This window comes from Salmo salar, chromosome ssa06 (genome assembly GCF_905237065.1).
Source record: "Salmo salar chromosome ssa06, Ssal_v3.1, whole genome shotgun sequence".
Classification (NCBI taxonomy): Eukaryota; Metazoa; Chordata; class Actinopteri; order Salmoniformes; family Salmonidae; genus Salmo; species Salmo salar.
In genome coordinates this window covers 17,378,962-17,394,560 of record NC_059447.1, presented here as the reverse complement: position 1 = coordinate 17,394,560, position 15,599 = coordinate 17,378,962, and the positions used below count along the sequence as shown (strand labels likewise).

The 15,599-nt window shown below is 45.7% G+C and overlaps 1 protein-coding gene across 1 annotated transcript in view; it reads right to left on the bottom strand.

Annotated features, from left to right (window-relative positions):
* The window catches only part of LOC106606471 (ras-related protein Rab-26), a 97,818-nt gene extending 82,599 nt beyond the window's left edge, over positions 1–15,219 (bottom strand). Inside the window, 3 exon segments of the mRNA XM_014202684.2 lie at positions 8,724–8,834; positions 14,390–14,548; positions 14,551–15,219. Of these exon segments, the coding sequence (XP_014058159.2) occupies positions 8,724–8,834; positions 14,390–14,548; positions 14,551–14,595 (315 nt within the window). The 5' untranslated portion in view covers positions 14,596–15,219.
* Between the last annotated feature and the right edge of the window lie 380 nt (positions 15,220–15,599).

Sequence of the window (15,599 nt, the reverse complement as noted above, 5' to 3'; positions counted from 1 at the left end):
ATATCCTGGTTTGCACTGAACAAATACCAGTTAGACCAAGCCAAATTGATCAAATTCAGCAAGACGGTATAGTTTCTCTCTGCTATAATGAGTTGCCATGGGATATACTGCTGTTGATGAGATACTGTATGATTCCATTTCCCCACCAGTATCTTTGGGGGAGTCAACAGCAGTGACACTGTGACCCACTCCTCCTCACACATATTATTCTCAGCAATGAGATATATAAATATCCAAAGAGCAATCTGGAGAATAACTGAAGTGACATGACTATGTTTCGACTCTCAGACAATGATGGATGAGAACAATCACAATGTGAGGAGAACAGTGTGTAGTGTGTGTGTGTGTGTGTGTGTGTGTGTGTGTGTGTGTGTGTGTGTGTGTGTGTGTGTGTGTGTGTGTGTAGCACATTGATATTAATGGGTTGAAACGTTGATTGCTTGTATCTGTGGGTAACAGAGTTGATGAGCCTGACTGGAGCGTCTGACAGTCTATTACATATTGTTCACATCTGGAACAACTGAGTCTGTCCATAAAGTGATTGATTGACGTGCTTTGGTGAGACAACAGACTAACCGAACTCAGAGAGAGACAGGTGGTTGGAGAGCCTCAGATGCATACACAATGACTTAGCTTCCTCCAATTTCTCTCATTGGAATATTGCACTTTCGCTTGCACAAATGCAAACACACACACACACACACACACACACACACACACACACACACACACACACACACACACACACACACACACACACACACACACCATGTTATGTGGAAATGGCAATCTGCTGACTAATAAACCATGTGGATATTGGAGACGCATCATAAAGTGCCTGGAATCAGGTAAAACCTGGACACATTAAGCATCTAGCATTCTTCGTAATAACAAGGCCTTGAAACCAGAAACCAGTTTTAACCTCGCTGCAAAAACATTTCCCCAGCAACCACAGTTGAGACTAAATATGGACTAGAAGAGCCCACCCCCAATCTTTTCATTCGCTGTCACATGAGTAGTTTGATGGCCTATTTCATAAAGGAAAATGTATTATACGAACGACAATCATTGAAATGTTGTCTTTCCTTTTGAAAATGTGCCAGGCAGCTGCAGCAGCCACTGCCTCTTTCTCGTCAATAAGAGATTTTTGTATGTTCCTCTTAATAACGGAGTACGCAGATTATATAAGAAATGAATGAATAAAAAATTAAAAAAACACTGATTGATGCAGTGAATTAATTGTGTCTCTCTCTCTTATGTAACCAAACCAAAACATAACCCTCCTGGGAGCGTATGCCTGTTCCTAAACCAATAGAAAATTGGAGCTGAAACAAGCTTACATAATCACAACAAAAATTTACCAACATTTAAATGAATGTTGGACATTAATCAACATTCTGCTCTTAAAGAGGCAGAACACACTGAGTATACTAAACATTAGGAACACCTTCCTAATATTGAGTTGCACCATCCTGGACATGAACCCAGCCCTGACACTGGAGCACCAGAGAGGCAACAGTTACATAATGGAGGGATAAAGGGAGAGTCAGGGAGGTAGGAAATAGAAAATATAGAAGGGGAGAGGGTGATACAGTGAGTGAGTGAGTGAGTGAGAGTTGTTGATACCCACATAGCTGAACAACTAGTTCAATATACATTTGTGTGATCAACTAAAACCCCGAGTGTCTAAAGCTACACCTTGATCTGACATGTTGTCACTGTCCAGAAACAACCTGAGCTATGAGGAAGAACATAGTTCCACCCAATAAACAAATGAAGTCAGGAGACAGCACAGGAGTTGACTAATAGCATTTATTATTCATAATAATGGAAACGCAATTGATTTTGGTGTCAGTTCCACCACCTATAAAACATCCCACCTCAGTCAGCCCTATACAACATGCTTACATCTACCTTTCAAGTGTTTTGACAAGTGGTGGGCAATCTTACCCTGCAGGGTCCAGTGTGGGTACAGACCATGAAGCGTATCCATCACCAATCATCTAATTGCTTACAACTATTTGCTGCTCTCAGATTCACAAACACAGAAGTGGTAAGGTTAAGATAAATAAAGATCACGCAGGACACGATTTAGGTCAATACAGTAGAGTCAATTGTCAACTTCTGCTTTTCTTTCTTAAATATTTTCTTCTTAAAGCAGCAGCAGAGTATAGTCCCTCCTATTAGAACTATTGAAGCAGCCCACCTAATGGGTTCAGCTGAAAACACAAGGCCATTACTCTGCAGGAAGTTGTCAGGGTTCAAGTTGTGTCAAGTCGAAGGCAACAAAGGAGGTAAAGATCAGCTGATCTAAACCAGCCATGACGAACAATAGTCCGACAAAGTTAATCACTTCGGCTTTAGACGGATTCCTCTTGATGCAGTTATTGTACTTTGATCTGTAGAGGAAGAATATCAGCCCTAAAAATAATATCAGCCCAGGCATAATGGAGGAGAAGGATAAAATCAGTTTCCTTCTGTATTGCAGAAGGTCTAACATTCCTAAAGCACATGCCCAGGTCACCATGGAGATTATCCATCCTATGACCCCCGTGGTGATGGCCGCGACCTCTGTTCCACTTGTGTTTATTTATTTCACCTTTATTTAACCAGGTAGGCTAGTTGAGAACAAGTTCTCATTTACAACTGCGACCTGGCCAAGATAAAGCAAAGCAATGCAACACAAACAACAACACAGAGTTACACATGGAATAAACAAGAGTACAGTCAATAACACAATAGAAAAAAAAGTAAGTCTATATACTGTACAGTGTGTGCAAATGGCGTGAGGAGGTAAAGCAATAAATAGGCCATAGTAGCGAAGTAATTACAATTCAGCAGATTAACACTGGAGTGATAGATGAGCAGATGATGATGTGTAAGTAGAGATACTGGTGTGCAAAAGAGCAGAAAAGTAAATAAAAACAATATGGGGATGAGGTAGGTAGATCGCATACAGAGTTCTGCTAAGCATGGCCCCTCCAATCAGGAGAAAGGCTGCAGCCCCCCAGCCAAAGTAGAGTGCTCCCCCCAGTTCCCTCTTCTCTCCGGTCAACTCATTGGAGGAGTCGCTGAGGATTGCCCTGGCCTTCCAGGAGACAGGAATGAGGATGAGAATTCCGGCCAGGATGAAGAATATTCTTCTTATAATTATCAACTTGGTTATCTTGCCCTTAATGTAGTTGGTGGTCTTGTGCCTGACCATGGAGACCATGACTCCCAGAAACCCCAGGATAATAGCCATGATGGTCATGGCTCTGGTGGCCTGCAGGTTGGAGCTCCATGCGGAGCTTGGCATGGAGTCGTAGACCTCACACTGAATCTGGCTTGTGCTCCTTTTCAGGAGGAACAAGGATGTGACTCAAAGACATTCCAGAACAGCAGAGATGTTGAACTTCTAGAGGAGCTATGACAACTTAAGTCTTTACAAAGTTCTAGAACAGCAGATTATTTCACTCTGAAGTTTGTTGCTGAGGTCTTCTGTAAGATAAGAGAACTGAGCCACTCAGTAGACCTCTATATAACCGCTCAATGCTGTGACGTCGTCATGGAAACAACCTATTAATACAGTTTTGGGTCAGTATGTGGTTGAACTAGTGCAATGTACAGCTGTGTCTTCCTGGTCTATTTAAAAGTTACTGTTACAAAGAAAAGTATTTCCACCAGTATGTTTTACCAAAATGACAGATTAGTGTCTGTGTGTGTGCATGCATATGTGTGTTTGTCTGCGTTTGCACGTGCGTGTCTGTCTACGTGTGTGTGTGTGTGGTGTTTTTATGATACAAAAGGAGACATATCCCTCACTGAAAAAGCTATCTGATACACAATGCAAATTGCTACGAACGCCATTGAACTGTGAGATGAAGAAAGTATCAGAAGTCCATTTCACCAGGTCTCTGGGAGCTCAACTGAAAACATTTCAATAGCAGAAGTCTAAAGTCATTTACGCCCACACACACACAATATGGGACCAGACACACACCTCCCATTCAGAGCCGCTGTCCTGCTGATGCTGTCCATGACCTGCTGACGGGAGGCTGAGTAATCATTTACGGGGTCTGTCATGATCCAGGCACTCCAGAGGCCAGAGCAATCAAGCACAGAGTAATCTCCTGGTCTGTGTCCGACATGGCACCCGATACCCTACATAGAGCACTACCCTACATAGAGCACTACCTTTGACCAGAGCCCTATGGGCAAAAGCAGAAGGCCATCCCCCCGTGGATGGCCTTCTGCCACAGCAAACCCTCCCATCATTTACCGATAATTATAGATTTTAATACTCTTCTCCCTCTCCTGCATATACACACATACTTAGACCGTAGACACACATCCATCCCATACTTAAAGCCAACATAGAGGCTGATACATAAGTTATGGTTGCTTTTAGCAAGTCCTGCAACGCATTATGATAGTATATGGAGAAGGCACTAACATGGCCAGAAGGAATGGTTTCTACAGCATGACATGACATATAGAATACAACTAATGGTGCAAAAATGGTGTGGCCCAGTAGAGATATGAAGGTTCTATGCCTGCTATATCTAGGTTCATGCAGTATGAGAATCAACAAAAGCCACAATTGTGACCATTTTATGAGAAATAGTGAAACATAGAAATATAATTACTAGAATATCAGTTATATTCATTCAATTTCTTTGGTGTGAATCGCAAAGGTTTTACATGGTGGATGAATCTAGTTGATGAGCCCTGCTGTAGAGGAAGTGTTGTACTGTAACAAGAGGCCATGCAGAGGGGAGCCAGGGAGAACCTTGAGGGTAATAATGACAAAGAATTTGAAATATAATGGCATTGAAATATTATAGATTTAATAGGATTGAATGGGAAGGTTTTATGGTGTGAATCACAAAGGTTTTACAAGCTGGATGAGATCCAGTAGAGGAACGGTTTACCAAGAGGCCATGCAGAGGAGAGTCAGGGAGAACCTTGAGGGTGAAAACGTAATCGTGAGGGTCTCAGGGCAGCAACACAATTAAATAATCAATCAATATGACATGAGCAAACGAGGCAGTAAGCCTTTATGTTAGGAGTTCAGAGCCGCTGTGGCTAGTCAGATAATACTACAGCATGTGTGACCACTCTAAAGGAAAGGCTTTAAGGGCTATAGCTTGCACTAGCCTTGAGTCTATAGAGTCTGCAGTTAAACGTAATGAAAAGAGATGAACAAAAGCAGTGCAGTAGCATTACATCAAGAAGCAATACATAAATACAATGAAGGAGAAACCAACCAGGAACAACACACACACAAATGCAGGCACACATACACACCATGTCACGTCCTGGCCAGTATAAGGTTAATTGTTTTTGTAGTTTGGTCAGGACGTGGCAGAGGGTATTTGTTTTATGTGGTTCGGGGTGTTGTGTTTGTGTAAAGGGTGTTTGATTTAGTATTTCTGGGTTTTTGGTTGATGGTCTATGTGGTTGTATTCTATGGTTAGTCTGGTGTGTGTGTTTCTATGTTTGGTTAATTGGGGTTGGGACTCTCAGTTGAAGGCAGGTGTTGTCTATCTGCCTTTGATTGAGAGTCCCATATATTAGGGTGTGTTTGTGTGTGTGATTTGTGGGTGATTGTTCTGTGTTTCGCCTTGTGCCTTACCAGACTGTTTTTGTTGATCGTTCGTGTTTTGTTATTTTGTACGTTCATTTTGAAGATAATTAAAAATCAAGATGAGCATTCACGTACCTGCTGCGTTTTGGTCCTCATTCACCGACAACAACCGTGACAGAATCACCCACCACCAAAGGACCAAGCAGCAGAGGAAGGAGCAGACGGAGTTCGAGTTGGACTGGCGGGAGAAATGGACCTGGGAGGAAGTTCTGGACGGGGCCGGACCTTGGCACCAGGCTGGGGATTATCGACGCCCGCAGTGGGAAATTGAGGCAGCCAAGGCAGAGAGGCAGTGGTACGAGGCCAAGTACGCGCTGAAGGAGAAGCACGAGAGGCACCCCCAAGAAAATTTTGGGGGGGGGGCACACGGGTAGTTTGGCTAGGCGTAAGAAGAGCCAGAAGCCAGCTACTCGTGGTTATATGGAGGAGCGTATGGGGTGGAGAGCGCTATGTTTCGCTGAGGAGCGCACTATCTCACCCATACGCACGCACAGTCCGGTGCGCGTTATTCCAGCCCCTCGCAGGTGCCGTGCTAGAGCGGGCATCCAGCCTGGTAGGAGGATGCCTGCGCAGCGCATCTGGTCGCCGGTACGCCTCCGAGGACCAGGCTACCCAACTCCCGCTCTACGCACGGCTACCATCAGGCCCCTGCACAGCCCAGTCTGCCCTGTACGGGCACCCCGCTCGTACAGGGCTACTAGTTCCATCCAGCCAAGACGGGTTGTGCAGGAGGTAAGATCGAGACCGACTGTGCGCCTCCATAGCCCTGGGTTTCCAGCTCCTGACTCTCGTGCGGACCCGGAAGTGCGTCAACCCAGTCCGACTCGTCCTGTTCCCGCTCCCCGCACTAGCCTGGGGGTGCGTGTACATAATCTGGTAAGCCCAGTACCAGCACCACGCACCAGGCTACAAGTGCGTCAACCCAGCCTCGCCAGTCAACAGTCTTCATCAGAGCTGCCCGCCAGTCAACAGTCATCGTCAGAGCTGCCCGCCAGTCAAGTCATCGTCAGAGCTGCCCGCCAGTCAAGTCATCGTCAGATCTGCCCGCCAGTCAACAGTCATCGTCAGAGCTGCCCGCCAGTCAACAGTCATCGTCAGAGCTGCCCGCCAGTCAACAGTCATCGTCAGAGCTGCCCGCCAGTCAACAGTCATCGTCAGAGCTGCCCGCCAGTCAACAGTCATCGTCAGAGCTGCCCGCCAGTGCTGAACTGCCGGAGTGGCCAGACTGCGCTGAACTGCCGGAGTGGCCAGACTGCGCTGAACTGCCGGAGTGGCCAGACTGCGCTGAACTGCCGGAGTGGCCAGACTGCGCTGAACTGCCGGAGTGGCCAGACTGCCCTGAACTGCCGGAGTGGCCAGACTGCCCTGAACTGCCGGAGTGGCCAGACTGCCCTGAACTGCCGGAGTGGCCAGACTGCCCTGAACTGCCGGAGTGGCCAGACTGCCCTGAACTGCCGGAGTGGCCAGACTGCCCTGAACTGCCGGAGTGGCCAGACTGCCCCGAACTGCCGGAGTGGCCAGACTGCCCCGAACTGCCGGAGTGGCCAGACTGCCCCGAACTGCCGGAGTGGCCAGACTGCCCCGAACTGCCGGAGTGGCCAGACTGCCCCGAACTGCCGGAGTGGCCAGACTGCCCCGAACTGCCGGAGTGGCCAGACTGCCCCGAACTGCCGGAGTGGCCAGACTGCCCCGAACTGCCAGACTGCCCCGACTGTCCCGAATTGCCAGACTGCCCCGACTGTCCCGAATTGCCAGACTGCCCCGACTGCGTCCCGAATTGCCAGACTGCCCCGACTGCCCCCCGGCGATGCCAGACTGGCCCGACTGCCCCTCGGCGATGCCAGAGTGGCCCGACAGCCTGGAACGGCCGGAACCAGAGCCACCTCCAGAAATAGGTGGGTTGGGGAGGGGGGGTGTAGCACAGTGCCGTCGTTGACGGCAGCCACCCTCCCTTCCCTCCCTTTAGAAAAGGGGACTTTTTTTTGTTGGTGTTGCTTGGGGTTATTTTTTAAGGTGCTTCTGGGGTAGCACCTTTAAGGGGGGGGTACTGTCACGTCCTGGCCAGTATAAGGTTAATTGTTTTTGTAGTTTGGTCAGGACGTGGCAGAGGGTATTTGTTTTATGTGGTTCGGGGTGTTGTGTTTGTGTAAAGGGTGTTTGATTTAGTATTTCTGGGTTTTTGGTTGATGGTCTATGTGGTTGTATTCTATGGTTAGTCTGGTGTGTGTGTTTCTATGTTTGGTTAATTGGGGTTGGGACTCTCAGTTGAAGGCAGGTGTTGTCTATCTGCCTTTGATTGAGAGTCCCATATATTAGGGTGTGTTTGTGTGTGTGATTTGTGGGTGATTGTTCTGTGTTTCGCCTTGTGCCTTACCAGAGTGTTTTTGTTGATCGTTCGTGTTTTGTTATTTTGTACGTTCATTTTGAAGATAATTAAAAATCAAGATGAGCATTCACGTACCTGCTGCGTTTTGGTCCTCATTCACCGACAACAACCGTGACACACCAACAGATAAACAGATACACAAACACACACCACAGGAGGTTGGTGGCACCTTAATTGGGGAGGACGGGCTCGTGGTAATGGCTGGAACAGTATAGGTGGAATGGTATCAAATACTTCAAACATATTGCTCCATTCCAGCCATTATTATCAGCCATCCTCTCCTCAGCAGCCTCCACTGACACACACACAAACAACCTCCCCCCCATACTCATTGGAAATTAAATTCCAGAACCCAGATTCATTCCTAGATGTATTTCTCTCTGCCCATGGGGGGCCGTGAATTTGGCACAGGGGAGGAGATGCCAATCAGCAGGGGACGGTTCCTAAATGAAAGCATGTCAAACTAATTTAAGAATCGATATGTCTTCCAGAGAGACGGGTATCCACAGAGGAAACACTTCCAGCCAGAGGGCATAAAGACACAGGAAAAAATCTGTTCTGGAAACAATCTATTGAAACGTTCAGCCAGGAATGGACCCATTTTAGATACAAATATGAGGTATGAAGCACATTGATTGAATGTTACCCTTTTTATAGAAATGTGTGTGTGTGTGTGTGTGTGTCCATGTATTATCCATCCCCACTCACCCTGAAGTCGATGCCCACAGTAGAGATGAAGCTTCCTGCCAGGAAGGCTCCATCTTTGAAGCGCACCAGCAGACAGGTCTTCCCCACCCCGGAGTCTCCCACCAGCATCACCTACAGCACAGCAAGAGGGACAAACTGAATGAAAGGGGTTTTAAACACACATCCCACAAAGCAAGGTCAAACAGTAAGTGAACATTCCCTTTGTCTCAATGTAACAAGGACAACATGAACATGACAGGTTCCAGTGCACTTCCCCAGAGAGACAAAACAGTCCAATAGTCTTTCAGCACAACCCCCAATCTCCTCCCTCATAACGTCCCTGGTCACAACATATTGGTGTGTTCCAGCGCGTTGTTCCAGCCATGTTGTTCCAGCCATACTCCAGGTTAGTTAAGAATCACTGCTGTACACAATGCCGATGTTCACTACAGGAAATATCAGACCTCCAGCCAGACAACCACGATAATTCCATTCACTTAAGAGGCCGACCCAAAGTCACATAACACAGGTAGACATCAGGAACACAAGTGGCTATAAGGAAGTCACCAAGACATTATTGCACATCTGGTCATTTGTTTTGTTCAGAATTATTATCAGATTCTCATTAAACCTTGATTATGATAAATGGATTAAAGCTCTCTGTCTCGACATGTTGGTGTTTGGCCAGTAGAGATGAGAGTGTGACTGGGCATCTGGAAATTAGCTTCTCCTCTTAATTTGGGTCAGATAGCAATACTGAATTCTGTGCGTGTGTGTGCATGAGTGAGGGTCCTGCTGCACACATTCCTCTCTTTCTGGGGCCTGATGATGTTATAGAGTGGATGTGTTTAGTGTAATCATGTTAGCTGGGGGACCACAGGGGCCTGGGGCCTCAGTCTGAAGGATTATCATGTCATCCCAGGAGGGGAGGAGGAAAGGATGGATGGTGGAGGGGTGATGGAAGGAGAGACGCAGTAGAGATCTAGCCAGGTCAGGTCAGGTTGATAAAATCTCAGTGGCATCTTCATTCCTCTAATCTTCTCTCCTGTTCCCACATCCTCTCTTATCCTTATCTACCCCTCTTCCCCTCTCATCCCCTCCTCTGTTCTTTCATCCTCTCTGTCTCCCTCTTTAAAACAGCAGTATTTTAAACAGACCCAGGCAGAGTGAATAGAGCAGGAAGTGAAGTGCCCTGTTTTTCCTCTGTTAATCATCACCCAGACTATGTGCTGCTCTACAGAGTGTACGGTGAGCGACATATGGCCGCTGCCTCAGCACAGATCAGCTGTAATAAACCAGGCTCTCCCAGGCCGCCAGCCCCTGCACACTCCTCATATGCTGAAATACAACAGCGGATCCAATGGTGCTCCGCAAATCAAACCCTTTTGTAGGGTGCAGGCTACATCTCATTCGGGGCCCAGTAAACTGATTGGAAAACGCTGTGGTTTCGCTCTCAGTGTCTATGAGCAGAGTTTCCCTCAGCACATAGCAAACGAACTTCTCTCTGATGTTTGAGTCAGTGATGCGAAGGAAGAACATTGGTGTTAGGAGTTTTTTCCCCACTGGTTTTAGCCGTTGTTTCAACTGATATTTCACTCTGAACGCATCTTCATCATAAGAGCACTTTCACTACAGAGCAAAAACTATCTTGTGACATGCACATTGTTTTGGGAATGTATCAACAGTGGAATAATGAACAAAATATCTAAATACAGTTTAAGTGAAGTGATCCTTTAAGGCTCTCTCGGTTTTGGGCTTGAATGATGTAATTAACAGCCTACAGTTGGCATAATGCTTGTGAGCTCAACTGAGGTGAGCAATGTATGAAATGCTACAAATGAGCTCCACTGTGAAAGTATTTATGTGTAATAGTCTCAAGGGTGCCAAATTGAATGACAGCCTCTTCATTCTGTAAATCTGCAACTCTCTCCAGGGGTTGGGTTGTTGCTCTAGGCCTATCCTTTTCAAGAGCTGCCACATTTCTAACTGGCTAAAACAATGAAGGGTTGTGAGGCCGGTTGGACATTCCTGCAGTCAGCATGCCAATTGCACGCTCCTTCAAAACTGAACAAAAATATTAAAACGCAACAATTTCAATGAGTTACAGTTCATATAAGGAAATCAGTCAATTGAAATACATTTCATTAGGCCCTAATCTATGGATTTCACATGACTGGGAATACAGATATGCATCTGTTGGTCACAGATACCTTAAAAAAAAAGGTAGGGGCATGGATCAGAAAACCAGTCAGTATCTGGTGTGACCACCATTTGCCTCGTGCAGCGCGACACTTCTCCTTCGCATAGAGTTGATCAGGCTGTTGATTGTGGCCTGTGGAATGTTGTCTCACACCTCTTCAATGGCTGTGCGAAATTTCTGGATCTTGGCAGGAACTGAAATACGCTGTCATACATTGATCCAGAGCATCCCAAACATGCTCAATGGGTGACATGTCTGATGAGTATGTAGGCCATGGAAGAACTGGGACAGTTTTAGTCTTCCAGGAATTGTGTACAGATTCATTTGACATGGGGCCATGCATTATCAAGCTGAAACATGAGGTGATGGCGGCAGATGAATGGTACAACAATGGGCCACAGGATCTCGTCACTGAATCTCTGTGCGTTCAAATTGCCATTGATAAAATGCAATTGTTCTTGTTGTCTGTAGTTTATGCCTGCCCATACCATAACCCCATCGCCAAGATGGGACACTGTTCACAACGTTGACCTAATATTGTCCCCAGCACAAGGTGCACCTGTGTAATGAACATGCTGTTTAATCAGCTTATTGATATGCCACAACAGTCAGGTGGACAGATTATTTTGGCAAAGGCGAAATGCTCACTAACAGGGATCTTTTATTTCAGCTCATGGAACATGAGACCAACACTTTACATGTTGCGTTTATATTTTGGTTCAGTATATCCTCACTCTTAATGGAGGAACAGGAGTATATCAGAGAAATAGACTACCATTCAGACAGCCTAACTAACAGTGACTCATCAATAGGATGGGTATTGGTAGAAAACATGTTGGCTCTTCCTAATAACCACTGCTTCCCTTTGTTTAATCAGTTGGCTCTTCCTAATAACCACTGCTTCCCTTTGTTTAATCAGTTGGCTCTTCCTAATAACCACTGCTTCCCTTTGTTTAATCAGTTGGCTCTTCCTAATAACCACTGCTTCCCTTTGTTTAATCAGTTGGCTCTTCCTAATAACCACTGCTTCCCTTTGTTTAATCAGTTGGCGCTTCCTAATAACCACTGCTTCCCTTTGTTTAATCAGTTGGCTCTTCCTAATAACCACTGCTTCCCTTTGTTTAATCAGTTGGCTCTTCCTAATAACCACTGCTTCCCTTTGTTTAATCAGTTGGCGCTTCCTAATAACCACTGCTTCCCTTTGTTTAATCAGTTGGCTCTTCCTAATAACCACTGCTTCCCTTTGTTTAATCAGTTGGCTCTTCCTAATAACCACTGCTTCCCTTTGTTTAATCAGTTGGCTCTTCCTAATAACCACTGCTTCCCTTTGTTTAATCAGTTGGCTCTTACTAAAATACATGTGTGTGGGAAAAGATAGGCTACATTTAGAGGTATATGTAGTAGAGAAATTACACTCAGCAGGGAATACAATATTTTCAATAGTCAGAGATATGTGAAAAACAGAAAACAAGTCATCACATCAAACAGTCACTTCAAAGACAGACAGGCACATCACCAGAAGGACAGCCAGGGGGATGAGAGTTTGGCAACACATTTAGGCATGGCACAGAAAGGGAAAGAGAGGGAAATGGAGAGAGAGGAGGAAAAGGATAAGAAAGAAGAGAGAGGAGAGAGAGATGGGGTAAGGAAGAGAGAGAACTTTGAAGCAGTGACAGGATGAATTGATACCCATCACAACCTGTTGATTAGCCTTAAGACATCAAGGCTTCACTAGTACACAGAAAACTGCCAAATAGAGAACATTATGAGATGTGTTGGCTCTTGGTCCCATGTGACCTTCATTGGTTGCTGAGGTGCTATTGATTGTCTTTAGTGACACAGCTGTGGCAGAGGCATTAGCTCAGTTTGATGAATGAGTGTTTTGTGGTCTTGTAGAACACCCCAGGCTTGACAAAGTGAACACAAAAGGTCACTGTGGTGATTAAAGTTAAACACAACATAATGTTTACATCCCATTAGTCCTTTCAAACATGTAGGCTAACCTAGGTCTATTTGCTTGATGCACATTCACACATTACATTTATTACCTGTAGCCCATCAACCGGTCATGTGTATGTAGCCCATCAACCGGTCATGTGTATGTAGCCCATCAACCGGTCATGTGTATGTAGCCCATCAACCGGTCATGTGTATGTAGCCCATCAACCGGTCATGTGTATGTAGCCCATCAACCGGTCATGTGTATGTAGCCCATCAACCGGTCATGTGTATGTAGCCCATCAACCGGTCATGTGTATGTAGCCCATCAACCGGTCATGTGTATGTAGCCCATCAACCGGTCATGTGTATGTAGCCCATCAACCGGTCATGTGTATGTAGCCCATCAACCGGTCATGTGTATGTAGCCCATCAACCGGTCATGTGTATGTAGCCCATCAACCGGTCATGTGTATGTAGCCCATCAACCGGTCATGTGTATGTAGCCCATCAACCGGTCATGTGTATGTAGCCCATCAACCGGTCATGTGTGTGTAGCCCATCAACCGGTCATGTGTGTGTAGCCCATCAACCGGTCATGTGTGTGTAGCCCATCAACCGGTCATGTGTGTGTAGCCCATCAACCGGTCATGTGTATGTAGCCCATCAACCGGTCATGTGTATGTAGCCCATCAACCGGTCATGTGTATGTAGCCCATCAACCGGTCATGTGTATGTAGCCCTACACACACACACACACACACACACACACACACACACACACAGTGTTGGGTTTTATTTCACTTATTAGATGTGATGCATTACCATTTACAGTAGATGTAGGCCTAAGTATGAACGGACTGTAATGCACTAATAGGTTTATATTGTATTAACATAGATTGAGCAACATATAATAGACATGACTAACTGGAGGGTTGCTGGCTAGTAGTGTAGGCTGAGTAGACTCGTGACACACACACACAATGCCTGGTTGTGGGGCCGCTCATGGAAAGGTGATTGTGAGGAACTGATAGAGGGGAGAATGGCTGTGGCACAAGAACAGGCACTGTCCTTGGGTGTCTGACTCTCGGGTACACACATGAAGATAAGCTAGAAGACAACTATGCTTGGCAACAAAGATGCGTCTAGAGGCTGGGACCAGCCTGCACGCCAACGATAGGATGAGTAAGTTTAAACCACGCTCATCCTCCCTCTGACAGGCCAGCAGTGAGCAGGAACTATCTCTGTCAGAGTATTTAATGAAGAACTTATGTCATTTTCAGTTCTCTGTTTGCCCTGCGAGGTGTTACAGTGAACCCGTATATACGAAGATTGCATTTACCATTTATTCTGCTTGACTAATTCTATTAATAAACAGCTGAAAATATATTCAGTAGCCTAGTGTTAAATGTTGTTCTGATACCAGAATTGAATTGACGCAGCCCTAACAATAGCCTAGCAAACTAGCAATATACTGAGATGAAATAATAAAGTTACCTAATGTTATTGTTTACAAATAAGGGCTATCATAATGCTCAGGTGCATTTACCTTGAATGCGATGTCATAAAACTCGCTGCTGTTGCTGAGTGAGGGTCTGCTCGGATGAACCATACCGTTCGCCTGCACCACGCTCCCCGTCCCTACGGTGCTCTTCCCAGTTTCCCCCTTCTGTTTTCCGGTGGGGCTGCCTGTCGGCTGCCTGTCTTCGGGCTGCTGTTGGCGTTTTTGCCCTTACCCGCCTTTTTGCGGGACATTTGTTTCACTCCAAACAGTTTATAGTTGTGGAGAAAGTGTGACGTTTGAGAGTGGCGCGAAATATCTGAGCGCTCGCGCACGATAAACAAGTTGAATTATAGTTTTTTGTTTTAGAAGTTGTGCAGTGGGACTGAAATAAAAAACATCCTCTCCGGTTTCACCTGCACGTTGAAATCATGGCTAGCGACACCTTTCTCATGTCACAATAGAACGAGTTAACGGTTCCAATTGCGTCTTCTCTCTGTAGAGCGAAACCCACACTGCTAGACTACCTCCCGAAACAGAGGTGACTTGCGCTCTTGTCCTTGTTCCGGTCCCTCCTGCTTTTGCATTGCCAATGATGAGACTGGGATTTCAGCAGCCTTTTCCAATAGCCACAGGCAGCCGGGGTTCTTAGGCAACGCACTAACAAACTCCACCTTTCGAGCGTGTGCGGTGAGCGAGAAGAAAAGCGAAGTTTTGAGTGCTGATGGACAACATTTCGCGGGCTGCTTGTAGGAATTATGAAATACTTTCAAAGGAACACTGCATTTTAACAGCCATTCAGCACCATGGAAAGCGACCGCTGCCCTTTCAAATACATCCACCGGCTATCTGTAAAGTGGAGCAATACTGAGCTGGTTAGGCTGAAACAGTATACGTTTCTGAAAACACACAATTCTGTTTAATTATCTTTCAAACTCATAGTTTTTCCTCGTATGCGCGCGTTAAGTGGCCAATTGTTGTTGTGAGTCGGTAAAGTATACCTACCAGTTCTTGGGATGACAAGAGTAATAATTGTAAAATGTTCATCAAGAATCAATCAGTCAACTATGCACAGATGCCCCTATGCCAGTGAGTGAACAATAATTATTGTTCTTGTTGTTCTGGGGTATCGAGGCGCGTTACCACAGCCACAAAGTCAAATTGGCTATAGGCCTATCGTAAAAATTGTATTTTGGAATTTTTGGTCTTAATTAAAGGTTAAGGTTAGGTTTAAAATCAGATTTTAAGAAGATACATT